Genomic DNA, 23,917 nt, shown 5'->3' with positions numbered 1-23,917 from the left:
CCCTGGGGTTGCTCTTCTTTCTCTAGAGGAAGGCTCCCGCAGTGCTCGACCAGCATCACACTTTCTTGGCTCACCATCACCACACCAGTTCTAGGCACCAAGGTGATCTGCAGAGGGGCAGATGTTCACACCTGTGCCCCTCTGCTTACTGACTGTGGTTGAGGAGTTCCAGCACTCCCTCCTCGCTCCCTGCAGCACTTGGATCTGTTTCTCCGATCCCTTGTGCTATTTTGTTTGTTCTTCATTCTTTGAAATAGCAAGATGCCAGCTCTGGTCTTGCCTGGTTTTATGGTAGCACTGTTTGAAGGGTTCCCGTGTCTCAGTTCAGCAGTGACATGAAGCTGGTGGCATTGCCTTCCTTTCCTCCCTGTGATGCACAGATATATCTGCAGGTCAGCATCCTGAAGCACCCAAGGAACGAGAATCTAACATGTTGTTTTGTGGTTATTTTTAAATGTCCAAACCTACTAGGCTGTGTGATGGGTGGAGGTTATTTTTAAATGTCTACACTTGGGAGCCCAAGTGTGGTCCAGTTCTGGGCTGGGGAGGCAGCTGCCCTGTTGGCTGCAGTTCTGCTGGAAGTCAGGGATCACCTAAAAATTAATGGGAGCCCAGACCCAAGTGCTCAGGGGATGGTTAGCAAATGGGGCTGGCTGTGAGAGCAGTGAAGTTTGGGAAGAATTTTCTGTACTGAAATAGGAGTTGTGAGGTCAAAAAGCTGCTGTTTTTGAAGATGGAGCTCTTGAGTTTATGGTTCCTGTAGGGCATGACATCGAGTATGGGGTTGGCGGGCACTGACCTTGCATAAGGCCCACCCTACCACATAGGGGTGGGGTAGATTCACAGACCCTGTTCATCAGTGGGCGATTCGAGGGTCCTAGAGGCTGGTTTCAGGGCTGGCCCTGAGCCTGGCTCTCCGTTGCACCAGGGACAGCCAAATGCTCGGAAAATGGGTGGTGTGGGCTGCGCTACTCTCCGTCCTCCGGGAAGAGGGAAGCACGTGGCCCCAGCCTGCGCCAGTTTGCTGGGAGCAGGTTGCCCACCCAGCCCTATGTGTTTGCATTGCCCCTGGGCTGAGGAGCATCTTTCTGGGTCATGCTGCATGAGCCTGTTTGCACCAGAGGAGATGTTTTCCAGCTGAGATAGCCTGGGCCTGAGAAGCAGACATTCCCTTGCTTGAGTGTGCTGAAATGTTTAATTAGAGTTTAACAGCAGCCTGGGAAAAAGGTGTCTTGTCATATTTCTGGGCTGCGTTTTGTTTTTTAACTGCTCGCCCTGTACATGCACAGCCGAGGGAGACCTGCGGCACAATGAGTCCTTTATGTGCCTCTCCCTGCGGCTCGCCCCGACCCTGAACTTTCCCATCAGCTGCTGGCGCCGTGCCCTCGCGCATGTGCCTGGGAGGGAGCCGGCACAGGGATGGGAGCACAGAGTGGCCAGAGCACATAAATCCCTGCAAGGGTCATGCAGGGGATGGTGCTGGGGCAGCATGTAGGTCGCCCCGCTCTGCTCCCTGGTTTCTGGGCTGCTGTTTCAGAGCAGTGTCTGGAGGAGAGGACGTGCCACCAGCTGTGCTTGGATGTCCAGACAAGCCTGAAGTTTCCTGCTCTGAAGCAGGGTCCAGCGTGTGGCCTAGCAGGTGGCCATGGGGACACAAGGTGATGGCCATGTATGTGGCAGGACCCTAGGGTGCAACCCACAGCAGGATGGCACACAGGGACACAGCATTGCTCGGTGAGGGACCTTCATCTGAGTGTTTCTGAAGATGCTGGGAGCTGCCCCAATAGACATGAGGTTTCATGTCTTAGAGCAGACCCCAGCAGGGAGCCAAACCTCAGTCCCTTCCACACCAAAAATCAAAGACCCCAACCCTGCCCAGAGCCAGCGGGGCCCCAGGACTGCACTGCCAGCCCCTCCTGCCCCGTCCCTCACCCCTGACCCCAGCGGCCATCACGGCCAGGGTGACCCCACCACCGTGCCGCGGGGCAGGGAGGAATGTGAGGAATGGAGCGGAGCGTACACCTTCCTTCCCTGACCTGGCCTCCACAAAGAGCCCAGCAGCACTTTCCACTCACAGGTATGTTTTTGTGAAGTGAAATTAAAGTTTTGCCAGCTCTTGCTTGCTGATGCAATGTTTTTCAGTGAAAGAGTGAAAACAGGCAACTGTGGAGGGGCTGCTCCACTCCTCTCTCTGTCTGTCCCCCTCTCTCTTTTCTCTCAGCGAAAGCTTAAAAAACGCCACAAGTTAATCTGTCTCTTATTACTTTTTGTAACCTTTTTTTGGTGTGACACAAGTGTGCTGTGCTAGCTCCCTGGGTGCCGGCTGCTGTGGTGAGAAGATACGGAGGTGCGGGGGACACCCCGGGAACAGCCCCGCAGCCTGTCTGTGCACTGGGCTGTCCTCACACACCACTAATGTGCGTTCGCTGGGGTCACGTTACCACATCTGAAGGTGTTGGGCTGGAAATGTGCAATATATCCTTGAAGAGACCTCCTGGGGTTCTTGCAGAGCCCTGCAGTGGCTCATCCCCCGGGCTGTTCCCATACGCTTTCCCCTTGAAGGTCCCACTTACCAGCTTGCATGGGCTTCTTTCTGAAACTGTTTTGGGCAATCCTTTAGGAGAAGCCCCACAAGAGCTGGTGGTGTCCCTCTAGATAAACTGCATGTGTTTGTTCCCAAAGAAGTGGTGCTGCCCATGAGCTCCTCTGTGCTGAAAATGTTTCCAGAGTCCAGGCTCGCAACCATCACAGCGCATCATTAAAGCTTCCCAACAGTGCTTGGCAGCAGCCTGCTTCTCACTGGAACCCCCACTTTTTCCACCTTTGTTCCACCAAAGACCTCTCAATAGGTTCAGGGCCCCTTTGCAGCACCTGGTCTGTACACGGTTATTCACTGTGTGTCCTACAGCTGTACCCATACACCTTTGGACCTGGGGGCTCATCTGCACTCAGCAGTGCGTGGGATGGAAGTTGTGTTGCAAAGCTCCCTTGGCTGGCCGCCTTCCCCCCGTGCAGGGGAAGGCCTTTTTCCAATTAAAGCAGCGTGGCCAGCAGGGCAAGGGAGGTGATCATCCCCCTTTGCTCTACTCTTGTGAGACCCCACCTGGAGCCCTGAGTTCAGCTCTGGTGCCCCCAGCACAAGAAGGACATGGAAGTATTAGAACGAGTCCAGAGGAGGCCATGAGGATGATCAAGGGGCTGGAGCACCTTTCCTACAGAGACAGGCTGAGGGAGTTGGGGTTGTTCAGCCTGCAGAAGAGAAAGCTCTGGGGAGACCTTACAGCGGCCTGCCAGTGCCTAAAGGGGGCTGCAGAAAGCTGGGGAGGGACTATTTGCAGGGTGTGGAGTGATAGGACATGGGGTAATGGCTTTAAATTAAAAGAGGGTAGGTTTAGATTAGATATAAGGAAGAAAATCCTTACTCAGAGGGCGTTGAGGCCTTGGCCCAGGCTGCCCAGAGGAGCTGTGGGTGCCCCATCCCTGGCAGTGCCCAAGGCCAGGCTGGATGGGGCTGGGGGCAGCCTGGGCTGGTGGGAGGGGTCCCTGCCCATGGCAGGGGTTGGAACAGGATGGGCTTTAAGGTCCCTTCCAACCCAAACCATTCTGTGATTCTATGAAATACCTACCTGCTAGGAGATCCCAGGGGATTCTTTAGCTGTCCTGTCAATTGTACCTGCTTTGGAAAACAAAATCAAAATATCTTCATACAGCTGATGACTTTCCTAACTGGATGGAGCTGCAAGAAACCAGAAGGGACCATGGGACCATGTCAGGGACTGTTGGGTGGGGCAGTTTTTCTTTCCCCAGTCCCTCAGAGCTGTCTAGAGAGAAGGGTGCTGCCAGAATGGATCAGGAATGTGGTCTTGGGTGTTACCATTGCTCCTCAGAGCAACTGGGATCCCAGAGTGCTCGCAGCCTTGCCTGCCCTGGCAGGGGCTTTTGGAGCCTCTGGGCCACCCTGGCTTCCCACCCCATCACTGCACCCAGATGCCTGCACCTCAGCAAGGCATTTGTCAGGAATCCTTCCTGGCCCTGCTGGCCCTGCGAGAGGAGTGGGATCTGTATTGAGAATGACTTCTCCCCTACAAATGTGGCTATTGTTTGAGCTCGCAGAGCAAATGCAGGGATGTATGGGATTTTTGTGCTCTCCATGAGGGCAAGAACACGTCCTGACTCACAGCTGGGAAGATTCGTTAGATCTTGAGCTGTGAGGAGAGCAATGACTGGGGACGTTGGGCATCTCCATCAGCAGAGGCTGTTAGGATGGCATGAGGGTAGGTCTGGTCTTCTCCTGGGAGCTCTGGTGACATGGTGGCCCTCTACATCTGGAACATCCAGGCAGCTGCTGTGTTGCTAAGCTATATCTGTACTGGGCCCAAGGAAAGAAGCCCTGATCAGAGAGCAGCCCTGATGCCACAGGGAGGGACAGGCTGAGAGGATTCCAGGCAGGATGGGGTGGGCACTGGTGGGTCACAGCTGCAGGGCAGACCTGACGCTGCTGAGGAGGGTGCAGCCACAGAGAAAGCAGGACAAGGAGCCCCAGGTATCTGGCCCTGCTTGGCTGCAGCCCTTCTTGCTGGCAGGTGTTGCTGATCAGGGTTTGGTGGCACCAAATCCCTATCTGGGACCTGTTTCCTGCTTCTGGGGTGTGTCATGCTGCCTGCACCCACAGGGAACTGAGACTTTAAATGCTTGCCTGGCTGCGTGCATCATAGGTCCGTTTGTCTGGGCTGATGCTGCAGTGTCACCAGAGCTGGCATGGGACATGCAGCCAAGCCAGCCTGAAGCACTGGAGCAGTGCCATCAGGGAGGGGAAAATGTTCCTGCTTGGATAAAGCAGGATGTAAAAGCTGTCTTGAAAAACCCACTTTTTTGCCCAAAGCTCCCGGCTTCTGGCTCACCCATGTCTTCCCCCCAGGATCCTGGAGTTGAACACCAGTTCAGAAGGGCTGCTGCCTGAAATTTCTCTTGGTTAAGCTCCAGGAGCCCCTGGGCTCCCAGCCGGGACACAGGGGAACGGGTTGGGGTTGGGGTGCCCAGCACTGGAAGCAGGTCCCCAGGGTGTAAGCAGAGAGCTGCTGCAGGTCCCTTTTGGTCAGTGAGAGGGGAAAAAAAGGTCACCAAGGGAGACCCAGGGGACAGTGCAGTGACAAATGGTGACCTCAGGAGAAGTGAATCCACCTGGGCAGTGTGGTGGCCAGCCCATGTCGCTGCTCCAGGCTCTGAGAGATTACGTGAGAGATAGCTCATGTTCCTGCTTCATAATAATAGTAATGGCAACAATTGCATTTGCGAAGGCAAATATTTGCTCCTTCTTCCCACCTGCCAGTCTGGGAAAGCTGCCCGTTGTGGTAGGCTCTGAGATGGGAGTCAAGGTTTAATTATCTGGAGGTGCCAAGGAGCTCCAGCTGCCCAGGGTGCCACCGTCCTCACCCACCTGGTGACAGCTGTGTGCCCAGGAGGGCACAGACTGGGGGTGCCCCTGGGTGGCTCCCGTGTGTGAGGACTGCATGCTCCCTGCCAGCCCATCAGCATGCCCTGAATTGCAGCTTGTTCCTAGAGCGTTCCTTGGCCACACGAGGGTATTGCAGCCCTTTTCTACTGTGTCCAGATGTGCGGGATCTGGCCTTTGTGCCCAGGTGGCGATGGTTTCTAGAGCACAGTAGCGCACACCAGGCCAGCTCGAGGGGAGGAATCACAGTGCTGGGACAGGCAGGCTCTGCCCAAGGCTTGCCAGCTGCTGCCAGAGGTTGCCCGATGAGGACAGGGCAATCCCTGTCCTTGGCCCAGTGGAGGAGCTAGGCTGGAGGAGCACTTGTGCTCGTGCAGAGCACAGCAGTGCTGCAAGGCTGGCCAGGGCAGGCAGCTGCTGCAGGAGTGGTGCCATCGCATCGTCATGGAGCAGCATCGCTGCCTCGTTGGGAGCAGGGGGTGCTTGGCTGCAACAAACACACTCAGGCTGAGCTGCGAAACATCACACAGAGCTGAGAGGCAGAATAGAAACCTCCTCCACCAGTGGGAGGCCGGTGTTAGGTTATTTCCCCTCCATCCCCAGCATTGCTCCTTCCCCTTCTGTTCTGCAAAATGTCAAATCTGCTTTCATGCGTTTGTTTCTCCTCTAACCATTTTCCACCTGCGTGCGGGTGTGCTTTCCACTGCGGTGCTGCAACCTCCCATCATCTGCTGGGCTGCAGTTTGGGCTGGATGTTGAGTTTCTGGCCATCTCATGCAAGTGAGGAGAGCCCTGGCTGCAGGGACTGCGGGGCAGGAGCTCTGAGCTGGACCACGGTCTGCACCGAGGTCTCTGCAGCGACCAGCTGAGAAGCTGCCCAAGCTCAGCTCATTTTCTTATCACCTTCACTGAGTGCAACAGAAATGGGCCTCCTTAAGAGCTTTTCTGATACAGGGCTGATCATGGAGCACAGGTTTGCATTTGCTATTATAGGGCTGCTGGCAGGCTGCCGCCTGCTGGAATGTTCCTCAGAAGTAAAAAAAATGAAGCAAATCATTTGGTTGGGAAAAAAAAGGGGAAGTGGAAAAGGAGGTGCTGGTCTCTGCTCCCTGGTAACTGTTGACAGGAGGTGCAGGGACAGCACAAAGCTGTGCCAGGGGAGGTTCAGACTGGACATAAGCAAAAATTTCTTTACTGTGAAGGTGATCAGACACTGGAACAGGCTTGTTAGCACAGTGGTTGATACCCCATGCCTGTCAGTGTTCAAGGCATTTGGATAGTGCCCTTAATAACATACTTTAACTTTTGGTTAGCCCTGAACTGGTCAGGCACTTGGGCTAGATGATCTTTGGAGGTTCCTTCCAACCAAACTATTCAACTGTATCCTGTCCTGTCCTATCCTATCCTATCCTACCCATATCCTATCCTACCCCATCCTATTCTATTCTATTCTATTCTATTCTATTCTATTCTATTCTATTCTATTCTATTCTATTCTATTCTATTCTATTCTATTCTATTCTATTCTATTCTATTCTATTCTGTTCTGTTCTGTTCCGTTCCGTTCCGTTCCGTTCCGTTCCATTCCATTCCATTCCATTCCATTCCATTCCTAAAAAGAGAAAGAATCAAAAGGACTGGATGGACTTGGCTCTGAGAGGAGAGAGCTGTCAGGAATGCTAGCAGGACTCGCAGGGCTTTGCCCCTGTAGCAGGGTTCCTGCAGCTGGGGCTGTCCCAGGCTGCACACAAGGGAGCAGCCCTGAGCTGGGTGCGAGGTGCTGGGCGCAAGGTGCAGGGTGCTGGGTGCCAGGCACTGGGTGCCATGACCTCTCCCTGGCTGGCTGCACAGCCCCAGCCGTGGGGGGAGATCCATGACCCGGTGCTGGGGGACCAGACTGGGGGTACCAGGCTGGAAGCAATGGAAGCAGAAGGCAAAGGCTCCATCAGGGGGTTGGTCCTTCTACCCATGGTCCTGCCTTGCTGTAAGGGGTCGTGCTCAGGGAGAGGAGCCCCAGCTTCACCACCACATGGGTTGCACACCCATGAGCGGCTCCGGGCCATGCATGCACCAAGCCTGGCAGGGTTTATTCTTTGCCTGGACCTTGTGGACAGAATCGTGCAAAACGAGATGCAAAGTGCGTGACTCCACCAGGCTGCTGGCAAGCTGCCCAAGGGGCCCCACGGTGTTGCAAATGTGGTATCTCTGCCTTAGGATCTTTATTTCATTGTTAAACTAATGGCTGGCTTTGCCTGTCGGGTGTCCGGGGCTCATCACAACACACGTCCTGTGCACTTGCACCACAGCTGATTTTTATGGGCTCCCAACCCGCAGAGCTGATCCTGAACCAGCTGCGAGGTCTGGTTCAGCGCAGGGACCCGGGGCAGCCCCAGGCCACGCAGACAGCCCTGCCTGCATCTTGAGCCGAGAACCTCTGCCTGCCCTGTGCAGTTGTCCTGTGCTGCTCCCTGCCAGATATTTGGGGAATCCAGGGCCCCATGCGCTGCTCGCTGAGGGGAGCAGGCTGGAAAGGCAAGACGGCGTGCTGGGAACCCAGCTGCAGACTGAGAGGGCTTGCAAGTGTGTCAAAGCAGAAAAATGTGCTGGGAACGGCTTTGCCCTTGCTCTCTTTGGCTCCTCCTGTGTGCACCAAACAAGGCCAAGTCCCAGGGCAGGCTGAGAGCACCGCTGCCTCATGAGGCTACTGGAGCTCAATGGGATGGGGACTGTTCAACACACGGTGCGTGGAGCACAGGCTGGGAATGGGCCCTGCATCCCCAGCAGGGCTCCGAGGTGCAGGACCAGGAGGACGGACCCAGTGCGGCCTGCTGGGAGAGAGGCCTGTGGTCCTGCGGAGCAGCAGGGCTGTGGAGAACAGAAATCCTCAGGTGCAAGGAAGTGCCTGCAGTTCAGTGCAGGTCCTGATGGTGGGTTTGTTATTACAGCCATTAAGCTTCTGCTTCAAAATAGGAACCATCCAGCCCATCTGTGGTCTTGGTCAGGGGCTCCCAACCAGGCTGCAGGGGGCCGCATCCATCCCCCCCAGCTGTGTCAGAGCAGGGGACAGGCCTGGCCCGTGCTGGAGCTGCTCTGCCTGCCCTCCTGCCTGCCGGGCTGCCGAGCTGGGCTGGTAGCGAGGGTGGGCATGAGCCAGGCCAGCTGGGAGGGACAGACGGACAGGTTGCCCTAGCAGCGAGTTGCCTGCATCCTTCATCTGTGTCCCTGTAGGTTTTCATCAGCAACCACTCATCCTGCCTGCCCTGCGCCATGGGACACGGGGAGGAGGGAAGGAAGCTGCATCCCTGCTCCTTCCCCAAAGGGCCGTGTTTGCGGTGTGGTGCCCAGGCAGGTCTGTGCTGCCCCATGGGCAGGTGTAAGGAACAGCTTCCCACCCCCCGGGGACACCCAAACCCCTGCGGCACAGCAGCGCCCGCTGCCTGCCGGGGACCTGTCCAGGACCTGCTGCTGGCTGGGCTGAGCCCAGGTTTGGGGTGAGCCCAGGCCGGGGTGAGCCTGCCTTGGGGCTAATCCCATCCTCGGGGCTAATCTCAGACTGGGTGCTAATCCCAGCTGGGTTAAACCTAGAGTCTGGGCTGAGCCCTGCCAAACACGAGCTGGAGGAGTGATGCCGTGAGTTGCTCTGTCCCGCCCCGTGGGTACGAGATGGCCCGGTGAAGGACTGGGGTTTTCCCACCAACCCCGCTATTCCAGGCTGCAGACCCGGCTGGGAGCAGCCCCTCTCGCCCTCACCCGGAGCCGCACGGTGCAGGATACAGCCCCGCAGGGTCCCAGACACTGGGGCTGCGTCTCCCGGTGCTGCCTGGGCGCTGCGGGAAGGGCAGCGCAGCCCTGGCAGCCCACAGGCTCTGAAGCCTGGGTTGTTTTGCAAGCTGGGAGCGCACGGGGTTAGCCTTCCCGTCCCCTCCTCCAGCCGTTCCCAGCCTATTCTACCTTATGTGTAGGAACTGGTTTTTCTTCCTGGGCTATTGTTTCCGCTGGATTGGTTAGATTGCTCCAGGCCTTGCTCAGATTTCCTTTCTCACGCTTTTTTTTTTTTTTTTTTTTAATTCCCGTTTTCTGCTGCAGCTTCTATTCTCGCCCCAATTAAAGCAGCAGGCACTGCTGCCGGCTGGGGGAGGAAGGGGTCTCAGTCCGCTGGTGCCCATCGTGGAGGCTGTGGGCTGTGCCCTGATGCTGTCAGCGTTGTAACGCCATTCCAAAATGGTGTTCCTGTGTCAGGGAGACTGCTCCTAGGTTGAGGCACCCGGGTCCTGGCTTGGGTCCCTGCCTGGCACAGCCTGCAAGCTGAGCAAGCTCCTCAGGCTCGAGATGCTGAATGTTCCATTTTTCTGCAGCCATGTTGGCTAAATCTGTTTTGTTGCTCTTTAAACAAAAACCTACAGATCTGTCGCAGTGCTGCAGTCACAGGTCCCAGCTCCGTGCTGGTGTTCCGAGCCGTGCAGTGGGATGGCAGAGTCACAGGCGTGTGCTGAGCCAGTGACCGGGTGGGCTGTTTGGGGTGGCTGCTGTCACACTGCTCCTGGCTCCTCGCCATGATGCTGCCACTGGTCGCTGCCCTATTACCTTTCCAGACCAAGCTCATCCCTCTGCCTTTCAACCACAGCTTCTGGGCAGGGGGTGAATCGTGGCCCTCTTGGGCCAGCGCTGTCCTGTGGAGGTGCACAGCATGGCGATGTGGCCAAGCTTGAACAGGGACACATCCATCTCACCGCTAGCACTGCTGGTGGTGAGGTGAGTGTGGGCACGAGCTGCCCTGGTGCCCCCGGGCGTTTGGGTGTGATGAGATGCCCCTGGTGTTGAGTACCAGCCCCTGCCCCCACCATGGAAGGAGATGCCTGGGTGCCTCGGAAGATGCTGCCCTCTCCCAGGAGGTTTGGCACACTGACAGGGAAGGCAGGTAGCGAGCTGATGGTATCTGGCCAGGTGGGGAGGCAGCGCGTCCCTCGGGGGCCTCCAGATTGCACCATGGGCAGGCTTTGGTTCCCAGATAAAAATAGAAGCTGAAACGTGAGCCCAGCTTCCGCGGCCACCACCATCACCACCCAGCTCTGCCTTGGCTGCTGCACCCATCCCAGGGGCCCGTGGGAGGCAGCAGGGAGTGGGTGAGGTGGGGAGGTTGTGAGCCAGCTGGCCACAGAGGAGAGGAGCAATGGAGCACCTGGCCCAGGGTGGCCTCAGCCCCTTGCACAGGGTTGAAAACTGCTCTGGAGAAAAACAGAGACCTTTCTGGGGCATGGATTTTAGACAGACATGACTTGGAGGGCTCAGTGTGGAGTATGGAGAGAAACCCTCTGGCAATGTTATTCAGATGACCCCATGAGCCCAGCTGTGCAGAGGAGGGACAGCTGCCAGGCGAAGCCAGGACAAGCAGGAAGAAGGGTAGCTGTTGTCTTAATACATAATAAATATAATTTCCTAAAGCTTGCCTAGCACCTGGAGAACAGGACAGAGCCTTGAGGATGGCTGCACATCCAACTGTGTGAAACGCTACCCCGGGAGGAGGGTGCAGAGACACAGCAAGGCCTCTGGTTGCAGTGTTAAGTTTTTGTGGCACCTGAATCAGGCAGAAAACAGACTCCAATAGGGCCAGTGTGCAGTCGGGTAACTAACAGCAGTGCTGTGAGTGACTGTTAGTGGTCTGAGTGGTGGTCTTGTCTGTAGAAAGAGCTTTTGTCCTTTGCATTTTCAAGGCTCTGACTTTCATTGTCAGAAAATGTATCTCCGGGACTCGCTCCTGGTGCCAAAATCAAATGCTCCTGAAGGTCTAGAGGACCTTCTTTTACTTTTAGACGGATTTCCACCTGTATTTTAGATTTCAGTTGAGATCCTTTCTAATATGAGCTGGTGGGACAGGACCCTTGCCCTGTGTCCAGAGCTCAGGCAATCTGAGAGCTTGAGTTGGGTTGCTTTTTTCCAGCACTCGCATCCACCAGCCTTGAACATCCTCAGGCCAAGAGCTGAGATCTCATATGCAACTAGACAAAACTCTGTAGCTTGGTGAGAGGAGCAGCAATTATCTGCACTGCGGAGAGCTGGGCAACTTAACCCTTCTCCTGCTATGGCACAGCCTCTCTTGGGATGGCTCAGAACCGGACCTACAGGAGGTATGCTCCTTGGATCTGATGGCTGCGGGATGCACATTTGCACACTCAGGAGGGGCTCACCCTCGCCCAGAGGTGGCTATAAAGCAGGGAATTTCATTTATGCAGGCAGAAGGCAGCATGCTGGCATAGGGCTGGAGGAACTGAGGCACCAGCGGTCGGGCAGGGCGAGGGTGGGAAGGAATGGCTTGCCTGCTGGCCCCAGGAGCTCCTGGCGTGGAGCTCACCCTGAAATAAAGGCATTGGGGATGCCGAGCAGCCTCATTATAAGGCGGTTATTACTGGTTTGGCTTTGTTATTAAACTTCTTGTAACCCCTAGGAGCCTGTCCCAGAGCAGCACCCCATTGTGCTGGATGCTGTATAAACAGGGCTTACGGCTACGGTTAAGGTTGGGTCAAGGGTGCTGCTGCAGCTCAAGCTTTTCAGAGGGGCTCAGCCCCCATCTAGTGAGGAGGAAAAATAAGCAAAGGAGACTTGAGACAGCTGAGATGCAGCTGCAAGAGATGGAGGGACCTGGGGGGGGGGAGGGGGGTGTGCATATGAGTGTTAACAGCATTAGTGAGGGGTTGAACATCTTACTTTTTTTTTTTCCCCTGGGAAATTCAGCTTTGCATGTGGGTTTAGGTGCAATGTCGGGTAAGATTCTCATCACTGCAAAGGCCTTGAGGTACGGAAAAGAGCTTTCGGTGTCGCTGACGATTAGTCGCCCACAGTGCAGTGCTGACTACCCCAGGCAGTGCGATGGCGAAGCAGCAGCGGGATGGGGTTTGTGGTTAGGGACCTGCAGCTGTGAGCACGTGTGCGCAGAGAGGAGTGAGCATGTCCGATGGGTAGGCGCTGCAGCTGGCACGGCACGGCATGGCACAGTATGGCACAGCATGGCGTGGAACAACACAGCATGGCACCCAGAGCTGCTGCCACTGTGGGGACAGCCCCTCTGATGCTCAGCCAATGCAGAGGGCACCTCAGGTCCAAAAGGAGCACACGCTTGTGTGAAGGAAGGGGTGAGCATACCGAGGGAGATGTGTAGGTGGTAGGGGGATGGTTGGACCAGATGATCTTGGAAGTCTTTTCCAACCTTAATGATACTATGATTCTGATATGGCTCCTATGCCGAGGCGCCTGGGAGCTCAGGGCAGAGCTGGAGGGATCAGGGCGCTGCAGGCAAAACCCTGGCCCCATCCCTGCTGGATGCTGAGCCCACTCTCTCATCTTCCCTGTATCACCTGGGGACTTGTTTGTGCTTCTCCACTGGAGGGGAGCTTCCCTCTCCTTCTCTGGGGGAGCTGAAAGACCCCCACCATCCAGAGCCATGTCCTGCTCTCGTTGGGATGAGAGAGGGGGCTGCCCCAAAAAGGGAGACTCAACAGGGGCACCCCACTGGAGTGGTGCCTGCCAGGGCTGCGTCAGCCCTGGCCACTTTTCCTCTCCCCAGGGCTGACCTCCATTGGTGCTATCTCCCCAATCTTGTCAGCTCCGCTAATCTGCCCGTTTCAGTGCCCGTGGTTCTTGTTTTGTGCTCCCAGACAAATGAGGCCCTTCTAGCTGTCAGGTGAGCCTTTCCCAGAGCTTATGCAAATGATACTAATTAAAGGCATTCTTATCTGTTCGATTTCCCACACCTTTTGCCTCCAAGGGGGATAGAAAACTTCGTGTTTTAACTCTGTATTTCATGGCACTCAGAAGGACTGCCTAGGGAAAGCATTGGGAAATGCAGCGGGTCACTCCTGATGAGAAGAGCTGGCTTATGCAAGTGTTGAAACACTTTATTATGCATGAGAAACCTTCCAGAAACAGATGACTAATAGCAAAGCGGGAGCAGAGAAAGCAGTGGGAACGCCATACCAGGCTGGCATGGGATCCCATGTCATCTTACCAGCTTAGCAGGGTTGGGCTAGGTCAGCACTTGCCTAAGAGACCTCTCAGAGTACCTGGCTGGCGATGAGGGAAGTGATGTTAATGATTCAATAAACAGAGCCCTTCCCTCTTTGTGAACCAAAATGCCCCTGTGTGATCCCAGGGACCCACTGGCAGCCCCGTGTTTCCACTGGCAGCCCGTCACTTAGCTCACAGGGCCATACCAGTACTGTTGAATGATGCTGAGGCTGCAGTCCCACGTGGCCATCATGGTTCATCTCCTGGCATGGCTCTTGCTGCTTTGCTGGCAGCTGGGGCTGCTCGGGTTTCAATGGAGGCTGAAGAAGACTGGTGCACTGAAAGCAACCGCTCCCCCAGAGCACTGGGCTCACACACCCGCGCCAGCTCTGCTGCTTCAGTGGGTTTGCTGGCACTCAAGGCAAGGCGTTAGGCCATCTGTACCGGAGCAGGAGCAGCAACATGCACCGCTAAGATTCCCGGGTGCTGCTAATGAGGTCAATAAGAAAAGCTCTTGGCACAAAAGGGAAGGGAAGCAGCCCAGCCCACTGCTTTCTGAAGCCCCTCTGGGAGGTGCAGCTGTCCCAAGGGCCTGGATCATGCTGTGCCTGGAGGTGGCCTTTGCACCTGCAGGGGTGTGGGGAGTACCTCCAGGTCGGATTGCTGAGATTTACACACTTTATGCATGGGCCTTGGAGATGCTGCAGGTCAGAGGGGAATCCAGCCCCCAGGTTTGGGAGAGGAGGAAGAGAGTGTCTGAAGGTCAAAGCTGTGGCTGCAGCAAGAAGAAGCTGGAGACTTGTGAAAAGCATGAGAAGATACATGGATTATCTCCTGCACATGAGCAGGAGATAACGAAACCTGACTCGGAATTCCTGCTTGGTATTTGCCAGTGCTTGTTACTGATTTTCTTTTACTGTCCTTCCCACCATCTCCCTCCTTTCTGGGCCCTCCCTGCTTTGGGTCATGGGCAGGGGGTCCCAAAGAGGCAGACCTGTCTGTGTAGCAGGGCTTGGAGGCCGCACGTGAGCAACCTGTGCTGCTGAGAGCTGGCTGGGCCTGGGCAACCTGCATGCCCATTATGGCGAGTTTTCTTTTCTCAATATGTCCCTGAAAGAAACTTTACTTAAGGACTCTGGTTTCACAACCAGAATGAGAGTTGCAACCTCCATCCGGAGGAGTGGCCCTTTCACCACATGATATCCATCTCAGAGAGAGGGAAAGAAAGGAAGGGAAGAGGGTAGGCGGTGAGTAGGAAAAGAGATATCACTGCAGGTGGCTGTTGAGTAGTCCTGTGATATGGTGAGCAGAAGACGCCCAGGGAATTGTCTTGACATGAGCTGCCCCCAGTTGCCCCAGAGAGTTCACTCCGGGCACTACCAGTGTTGTCCTTTACAGCTGATGTTGATATATTGAGAATTTCCTAAGCTAGAAGCTCTCCAGGCAAAGAGAGTTGCATCTCACCGGCAAAACCAGTATTGAAAAGAGCCTTCAGCACTGGTGAGTGACACTGGCCTGGTGCCGTGTGTCAGCAGGGTGAATGGGAGAAGCCCTGCAGGCCTGGAGATTGTTTTGGGGCCAATTCTTCTGGGCAAAGCTCAGCACCAGCAGGGTAACTCTCAGAGCACTTGAGTGATGCAGCGTTCAAGGATATCAAAGGAACGAACAAGACTGGCTCCACTCCAGCCTGCACCACACCTTCCAGTTGCTGGGCACCAGCCTCTGAACTTCCAGCTGGCCTCAAGCCTGCCTCTTCAGCCAAGCTCACACTGGCTCTCAGGGTCTTTCTGGAGTCCCAGAAAGTTTGGTTCCTGTTGTCTGTTGGACCCGGGTTATCTTTGAGCTTAAGGAAAAGGTGGAGGCCCGGAGTGGGGACAGGAAGCTGAGATGGCCCAGGAGCTCCAGGCTGAAGCATCCAGTCCCTTGAGTTTGTGCGTCACTGCCAGTGAAATCCCCCCAGGGGGTGGGAGAGGCAGGGATCGTGCCCTAAACAAAAAAGCCACCGGACAACCCAGCATTGCAAAAGGCATCTCGCTGCCTTGTCCTCCTTGTCCTGTGAAGGCAGGGAGAGCCAGGGGGAGCCAGGGCAGCTCACGCTGCTGGGGCTGCTGCTGACCCAGCACAGGGATCCGTCGGCACTGACTCACTGTGATGTCTTCTTGGTCCGGGGCCGCTGGCATCACCCCTTCTCCCCATGTCATAGTTCTTGGTAGTGGCTCTTGGTGTCAAAGCTCTTGGGGCGGGGTGGGGGGGAAGTTTCTGTGGGCGCAGCAGATGCTGGGACAGTGGGGCAGGAGCTGTGGAGGTGATGGTGCCTGCACCAGGGTACAGCTCCAGTGGGCAGATGGGAGCAGGAAGAGGGGACAACAGTGACGGACCATAGTGGAGACAACCGGTTGAGCTGAGATGGAGCAGATCCACTCCTCACCCTTGACATGGACACAGCGAGCAAAGCAGAGGCAGATCGCAGCCATCCCTGCCCTCCAAAAAAGCCTGTGTTTGGCACAGAGCTGAATGGGCGGCCGAGCCATGGTGCAGCAACGGGAGCCAGGAAGTGCGTGCCCAGCTCTGCCCAGCTGGCACCAGCAGCACCAGTGCCCAGGCACCTGCACGTGCACCACACCGGGCACCCAGCACTGGCCCCGCTCGCGCTGCCTGCGACAGGGCTGATTCGCACGGGGCGCTAGAAGCCGGTCTGCCGTGGGAAAGCGCACCCGCCATGGCTCCCGAGCGCCGGGATTGCTTCAGCAGGGGTGCAGCCAAGATCCGTTTCACAGCGGGCAGAGCAGATCTCGGCTGGGATTTACCAGTGACTAAGCGTGTGCTGGCAAGGGCTGCCCTAGCGTGAGAAAGCACTAGCTGCTCCTCCTCGGAGGTGTGCTCGCGGGCTGTGCCGGGACACATGGCCCCCGGGCACCCGTGGAGACAGGCACCCTCTGTGTGACAGAGCATGGGGGCTGTCAGACCCTGTGGGGACCGTGGGGGCTGCAGCCATCGAGCCCCCTTCTCCTGGGCTGAACTCGCCCCTTCGCTTCAGGTGCCCCAAGCTGTGGGGTGGAGATGCAGTGTCCCTTCCTGCTGCAGTGTCGCCCCAGCTCACACCCCAACAGCATCCTCAGGTGCTGCCAGTGCCCTGCTGTCTCACCTCCGTGAAGAGTTTTGTTTGTATGTGTGCACTGCTGCTTGGGGCAATGGCTAATCGTGCCACAATGGGTCTGGGGAGACCAAACCAAGGAGGAAAAACCCATCACAGAGGCTCTCCCCTGCTGTCCTGTGCACCAGCCACTCACAGAAACTACTCCAAACCCCCGTGTGGTGAAGCTGGGATGCAGGAACCGCACCAAGCCTAAGGCCATCACCAGCCCCTGCATGGCACCCAGTCAGCCTGGCATTATCTAGGTGGCAGACTGCCCTGCTCCCTTCATTTCTACTGTCTCATTTTGGCAAGGCATTAAAAAAAATTAACTGCAATTTTTATTACAGCTAATTGGCACTGCTGCTAAGTGGCTTATCAAGCTCTGGAGCCTGCCCTGTGCTTTGGGAAGCTGAGGGTGGTGAAGGCCCGGAGGCTTTGGAGATGGCAAGAGGCACGGAGCTTCATAGCAGAGCATCCAGGAGCCCCAAGCAAGTGTGAAATGCACGGCCACGCTAGGCAGCCAAGGTGTACGTGGCTCTGAGGGGTGGATTGCACCTGGGTTGCAAGGACACCGGATTTCAGGAAAGCAGAGAAATTTGCCTGAGGTCACCCTGGGCACCTGAGGGAATGAGGGCCCCGTGCCCCGTGCCCAGCGTGCCCACATTGCAATCATAGGCTGCATGCACCAGCACCCGGCCACCCTCGCATGTCCTGGCCCCTTGCAGCCACACAAAGACTTTGGGTGGCTCTGGAGAGGCAGAACTAGTTGCTCCCTTTTTCAGTGTCACCTGGGAATCCCATCACAGGGAAGGAAGCACCCCAGAGAGCAGCAGTGTATGAAAGCAGCTTCTCCTGCACTGCACTTGGTGTGACAAGGCAACAGCAGACCTCGGGGAGCAGGGACAAGGCAATGCAGAGCAGAAGCACAGAGCAGGTGGGAGCTGCAGCCAAAACTCCTGAAGCCAGAGGCTGCAGCAGGACAGCTCCGGTGTTGAGGCAGCCCTGCAGGTCTGGCCTGTGCAGGCTGGGGACTCCTCGAGCCCCAGAGGGATGGTCCTGTCCTGCAGCATCAGCATCAGGTCAGCTCCACTGTGCAGCAGCTCTGAGGCTGTGCAGTCCCAGCAGGTAGCAGGTGACACTTGTTCAAGAAAAAGGACTTGGTCTGTCTCTCCCTTCTCTGCCCATCCCTGGATCCATCCATGCCCCTCTTCCCTTTTTATCTTCCATCTTTCAAGGGATGGCTCACAGGCACAGCTGAGCCAGGGCAGAGCTGGAGAAGGAAGAGGGGAGGCAGGAGGCAGAGGAATGAATGCGAGCCGTGAGTTCTCCAGCTCTGCCTAGTCCAGGCAGTCAAAGCCTAAGATCAGATCAGATGGTATCGGGCAGCCTCCACCTGTTATCATGTCACCTTCCCTCGTGTGATGTTGGCAGTGAAATTCAAAGTGACATCTGCTTTATGATCTGATAACTCAAAACGCTGATCTGGCCCCTCAGCTGAGCTTCTCTCAACTGAGGTTCTCTCAGCTGAGATCTTCTTTCTGCTTTCCTGGGGTTTCACACAGTTTCACTTCCTCTGGGTACATGGCTTTTAACGTGACAGCCCAGAGGGCGCCTGGTTTCGGCATGGAGCCGGGCAGGCTGGGGCCACATGCTGCTCCAGGACAGGGGTCCTTCGGGTGCATCAGCATCTGCTGCTCTCCCAGAGTGAGTGAGAAAAAGCAGGACTGGGGAGCAGGAGAAGGGTGCAAGCATCTGAACCACATTAGAAAAAGCAGGAGATGCCTGGTGCTTACAGTCATGAAAATGAGAGGAGTTTTGCAAAATTCGCTTTTGGGAGTGATGCAGAGGCTCCCAAGTCACTTGGGTGCTTTCGAAACAGCACCACATCCGTCTCCATGTGTCTTGGCCATGCTGCTGCTCTGCCAGGCTGGAGCAGGGGTTCAGGCTTTGAGCACCAAGCAGCATAACATGCAGGCAGGCTGGCCTGCTGCCTTCAGCCCATCCAGGCACCCCCTCTCCTCCTCTTCTCCATCCCCAGCAGGGCCCAGGGGGCTGCAAATGCTTTCCTCTGCCAGGCAAGGAGAGTGCTGGGGCCACGCTGCTGCCGTGGAGGCAGCAGGGAAGGGGCAGAAGCTCTGCTGAGCTGAGGCCACGCAGGGCTGGGAGGACGCAGCTGGGATATGTGGCCCCCACGGCGCAGCTGCAGCGGGGCCGTGCCTGCCTCAGGCTCTGCCTTCAAGGACCAGAGCCTGGCATCTTTTCGTAGCCCAGGCTGGAGACTGAGTGTTGGTTTAGCAGGTGCTGCGGAGGCTGCAGGTAGAAATCCCTCCTCCAGCTGCGGGGCAGAGCTGCCGGGACATCGTGGCGAGCTCATTTTCAAACAAATCACCCTTACTGAGGCAGTGTGTGGGAAGCAGGGGCATCTTTGCACCTCCCCGTGACCCTAGCGCTGTTCCAGCCAACACACCACAAACACGCAGAGCTGCCGAGGGCCCGCGCCGGTGCCCGCTCAGGCGGTGGAAAGTTTTTCTGGTTTCAACAGGCTTTGGAGCAAACCCCCAGGCAGGGAACTTGTTCTGGTTGGTGAAGTTATGCACCTGTCTCACTGCTTTCCTTGCGTGCAGCATGCCCAAAATGCTCCGCAAGCAAAAAACAGCCCCTTAAAACAAATAGCAAACAAAAGGTGTTGCAGCACATCCCAGCAATCATCCCGCTGGTTTCCACTGCCTTAAAATGCTCTCAGGGAGGGTAAGGGGAGGCCGAGCACATCTGGCTGCCAGCTGTACCCCAAGCTCTGCCCGAGAAGCCTGGTGGGGACAACCCTGGCCGGATGGTTGGAGCCTCCCAAGGTAAACCAGGAGTCGGGCGGCACATGGGCCTGGCTGCGGCCACAGCCCAGGTGGGCGAAGAGGGCAAGCTGAGACCTCGACACATCTCGGGGTCCGCAGCCATCCTTCAAAGCTTTAGTGAGATGCGAGAGAACAAGTTATGAACCCGCAGCCCAGCCTTTGGGTGTCTGCTTGATGTTTCAAGGCAAACCTCAGTTTCTGGTGTTTTCAGGCATCATGTAGGACAGGGGTGGCTTTGCCCTGCTTAAAGATACGGAACCTCTGGGATGGAGGATTTGTGGCTTGTACACCCCAAAGCTTTTGTCCACTTCCATTGTGCCACCCCCACTCAGTGGGACAGGCTGTGCCTCAGTTTCCCCATGCACGTGAGTGGGGGAGCCCAGTAATGGGGCTGTGTGCTGGAGGCACTTTCCTGGGCTGTAGATGTCCCGGCCACCATCTCACCACCTCCCCTCCCTCTTTTCCCAGGTGTGCAACTGCAACAAGTACCTGAAGGTCCCAAAGGAGAGGATGAGGCAGCTGGTGGAGGGCAGCAAGCGCTCAGCGGGGGACGGCGGCACAAGTACGAGTGCGGGCAGCGGGGGCTGGGTGGGGCAGTCAGAGACCAGGGTCCTGCAGCCGGCCCAGGGCTGCGCACACCCACCCGGACTGGGTCCCTCCAATAGGGAACGGGGACCCCGGCACCAGGCTGCGGCCAGGTACAGATGTGGACCTGCTGAGCTCTCCCAGGCTCCTCCTTGGCCATGCTCGTGCACGTCCGAGCACAGACATTGCCCCCCAGCAGCCCCTGCAGAAGAGTTGCATTGCCCGGCAGGAGCACGGCTGGGTTTTGCATGGGAAGGTGTGGGGTGGGTGAGATGCCAGTGGTGGCTCAAGTGTTGGCCTGAGGCCATCGCTGCCTGACTTGGGAAACACGGCTGGGGCTGCAAAATGCCTCCACGCTGTTAGTGGTTGCTGATGTGCAACACAGTGCCTTTCTCACCTTCACAGAAGCTGTTAAACTAGGTCAGGCTGCAGGCAGAATGAGTTCAGTGCTGCTGCTGGCATGGGGAGCGTGGTTTGGTGGCATGATGCATGCTTGGGAAAAGTGTGCTCACCCCACTGCACCCCTCGAGCCTGGCTCTGCTGCCAACCCTTGCACTGCCCGGCAGCGTGCCTCGGTTTTCCCATCTTCTCAAGCTGGGCAAGGCACGGGCCGCTGTGTGCTCCTGGGCGGCTGCAGCTTTGCCAGGGGCAACACACGTGGCTCGGAGGATGAGGGACGTGGCGACTTTTCGCATGGCGCCAGCAGCCTGGGAGCGCTGCACTACCCGAAAGGCCAGGGCATCCTCTCCATGGTTTCTCTGGTGAGGGCACTCGCTGTTTGTGTGTACCCAGGGACCAGCCAGGCCTGTTCAGCCAGTTCTGGAGCATGGGAAATAGCAATGCCGTGGTTTGCATTCAGCCGTGTGAGCGTTTTCCCCATCCCCCTTCAGGAGGGACTGATGGCACTGGGGGGGGGGGGGCTCACACAGCGTCTCTGCTCCTCCACACCACCTCTGTGGGCCCCCCCTTCACTGCTCCAGCCTTTACACCATGTCTGCAAGACCCCCCCCACCCCCCTGGGCCATGCAGCCTCTCATGGTTCCCCTGCTGCAGAGGGATGGGGTCAGCAGGGACCCCGTGCTGCTGCACCAGGCAGGAGCACCGTGCCAGGCATAACCACGCCAAGGAGAATCCTTCACCACCGAGCAGTCAGTGGCAAAGAAAACACCACAGCGTCCTTGGGGGGTTGCTCTTTTGCTGCACTGGAGATGCAAAACAAAAGCTGATTCACCTGGGCTGTGTCTGTGCCCGGGAGCAGCCAGGTGGGCACAAAGTGTGGATCTCACCGAGCCTAGAGCGGGGACCCCACAGAACTGCCAGGGGGTTCCCTGTGTCTTGCCACACTGGGATTTCTGTTTCTGTTCAGACTCTGCTTGGGGGCTGCTGGACTGAGAGCATCAGCTTGAACTGAAGTAGGCTGTCCCCGGAATGGCCCACTTTGTATCAAGTTTTGTGGAAGAGAAGCAGAGAAAGGATGTGATGATGATGTGCCACAGTCAGGCAGGTGGTGGGGACAGTGGCAGCAGTGGGACAGGCCAGACAGCAAGAGTTCACGAGAAAAATAACAATCGTTTTCCAATCTCCATTGCATTTTCCATCTGGTGGGAGTGGGTGAAGGGGAACTGCTCTGCCCATGGCTGGCCCAGTGCACCCCCAGGCTCAGCTCTGGCCTGGGCCTCATCAGCTCAGATTTATCCCCCGGGACTGTGGGCAGATGCTTGTCCAGCACCCCAAGCCTTGGCAAGAAACCTTGCACCTAGGTTGTAGGGAACCTTCTCCCTGACACAGCCATATTTTCCCTGCATAAGAGCTTTGATGGAAGTGCTGGAAACTGTTTCAAGCCCAGACAGCTTTGCCCAGTGATGCCTTTTTCCCAATGGGGTGCCCAGAATGGCTTTTTTTTCTGGGGGGGGGGACGGGGAGACGGGACAGGCTGTGTGCCTGGAGCAGGCTGAGGATGGGGGAGCAAGAGGTGACGGTGCTATAGGTCCCCACGTGGCACAGGCAAGATGTGATGTGGCTGGAGGCTGTTGGCAGCATGCGGGCTCCTGAATGACCCAGGTGGATGGGATGTGTCCCAGGCTCTCGTCCAGCCAAGGGAAGCTTCTTGCTTAGTCAGTGTGGTATAACTGGCTGGCACGGCGCCCCGGCACTTGGGGATACTCTGCCAGATGAAATCTGGTCCCTGGGAAAGGCAAGGATGTAGCCCTCTAGAGCAGGTTAGGATTTGACAAACAGAATAGGCTTCTTTCGTCATAAAATTGCCCCATTCCATCTGAAATATTCTGTAAAACACAAAAACAACCATTACTGCTTTGCTTGGAGCTGTGCTGCTAACTAGGTGTGCCAGTCTCCTCGGGTGCTTGTGTGCTGCCACGTGTCACTGCTGCATGAGGGAAGAGCTGATAGCAACTGGATGCTCTACCAGGAAAAATCGCATAATGAGCCAAACCCGCAGCATTGTCTTTGTACAGCCTCTGGCCAATTTCTGCTTAAAAACCCTCTCCAACTCACCCACATGCAGATTGGAGCAGTCTGACCCCACCAGCCCTTGCTGCCTTGGGAAGCCCTTGCTCCTGCTGCACGCCATGCTGGTTGCTGGACGTGTCCTCACTGCCACTCCAGGCTGGAGAGAAGCGGAGGAGCAGTGGAGGGGGTTTGGACACCCTGAAGCAACATCCTGGAGAGCCAAAAGCATGGCAGGGCTGGTACTCAACACCTGCACCACCCCTCCTTCTCCTCAAGCCATGAAACCTGCAGGTGCAGGAGGATATGTGCAGCCCTATGTGCTGCTGGAGGAGCAGCCGTGAAGTGCCCCCGCAGTGGGGCAGGATGGCATGGGGTTGGTGGGGCTCCAAGCAGATGGGCTGGGGCGTCTGCTTTGTCCCTCCCACCCTGGAGCCATAACTCAGGGTTTCCTCCCCAGCCCTCAGCTCCAGCGGGGGCTGTGTGGGGTGTGCAGGCAGGCAGAGGAAGAGCTGCATGACTGCAGCGAGCAGGGAAGGAGCACAGCAGCTTCCAGCCGGGGCTGAGCCAGCACAGTGCCGCACCTGGATGTCAGTGGGCATGGACTGGCCAGATCCCTTTCCTCAGCCTGGTGCTCCGATGCACCGCAGGACACTTTGTGTCTAAAACCTTGAGGATGGATTTGCTTTTTTTATGCTCTGCTTCCCTGATCTGCAACATTTGGCTTTGCATCAGGCCAGTCTGACTGGCACGTGGGAAGGCATGCAGTCCCCGTGCTGTGCTGTCCCACAACGGCTCTCACACTCGTGGAGAATCCCATGCATCCCTGCTGCCTCGTCCATAGCACCAAAACTGGCGTGTGGGGGCGGCCAACACACCTTGCATGTGTCCAGCTGCTCTGCAGTTTTGGGCAGGGAAGGACACCAGTCTTTAACGGCCTGCACCCATGGGCTGGGGGGCTTCCCAGCTCAGACCAAGCAACCAGGAGCTCATCCCCCACCGTGCAGTGGGGTGCTGGAGTCTTCCTCGCTTCTACCTACAGATGGGGCAGGGATGGGGCTGCAGAGCTGCCACACAGGGTTGGGAGCAGAGGCTGCGGTGGGGACATATGCTGGGGCCACGCAAAGCTTTGCTCCTGCCTGGCCACCAGCTTTGGAGTGCAGAACTGGTGGGGTTTGTTCCCATGGTGGCATGCAGAGATTACAGCAACTGAAGGTGCCCCTTGCCTTGAGCTCATCCTCCCGCCACCGCCCTGGGAACGTCTCAAGAACATGGCCAGGCCTCTGCAGCCCAGGTTGCACAATCCCAAGTCCTTTGTCCTTTGCTTATCTGACTTAGTGAGGAGGAAAAGATAACCAGGCATCTTCAGCGCCCTGCAATCGAGTGTGTTTCTCAGGCTCGTAACTCCTCTTATCAGGTTCAATCTCTTAC

At 56.7% G+C, this 23,917-nt stretch overlaps 1 protein-coding gene across 24 annotated transcripts in view; it reads left to right on the top strand.

Moving 5' to 3' along the window:
- EXD3 (exonuclease 3'-5' domain containing 3) overlaps positions 1 to 23,917 on the top strand; it is a 296,493-nt gene that overhangs the window by 267,150 nt on the left and 5,426 nt on the right. For 20 of the 24 annotated variants that reach the window (XM_083807581.1, XM_083807567.1, XM_083807576.1 and 17 more), the window contains one exon: positions 19,904 to 19,997. The exons of the other annotated variants lie outside the window; for them this stretch is intronic. In XM_083807581.1, the coding sequence (XP_083663707.1) occupies positions 19,904 to 19,997 (94 nt within the window). The remainder of the gene's footprint in view (positions 1 to 19,903; positions 19,998 to 23,917) is intronic. 24 annotated transcript variants of the gene reach the window in all.

Source organism: Anser anser (assembly GCF_964211835.1).
Source record: "Anser anser genome assembly, chromosome: 21".
Lineage (NCBI taxonomy): Eukaryota > Metazoa > Chordata > Aves > Anseriformes > Anatidae > Anser > Anser anser.
The sequence above is the reverse complement of the archived record's forward strand: the minus strand, read 5'-3'. Positions and strand labels throughout refer to the sequence as shown.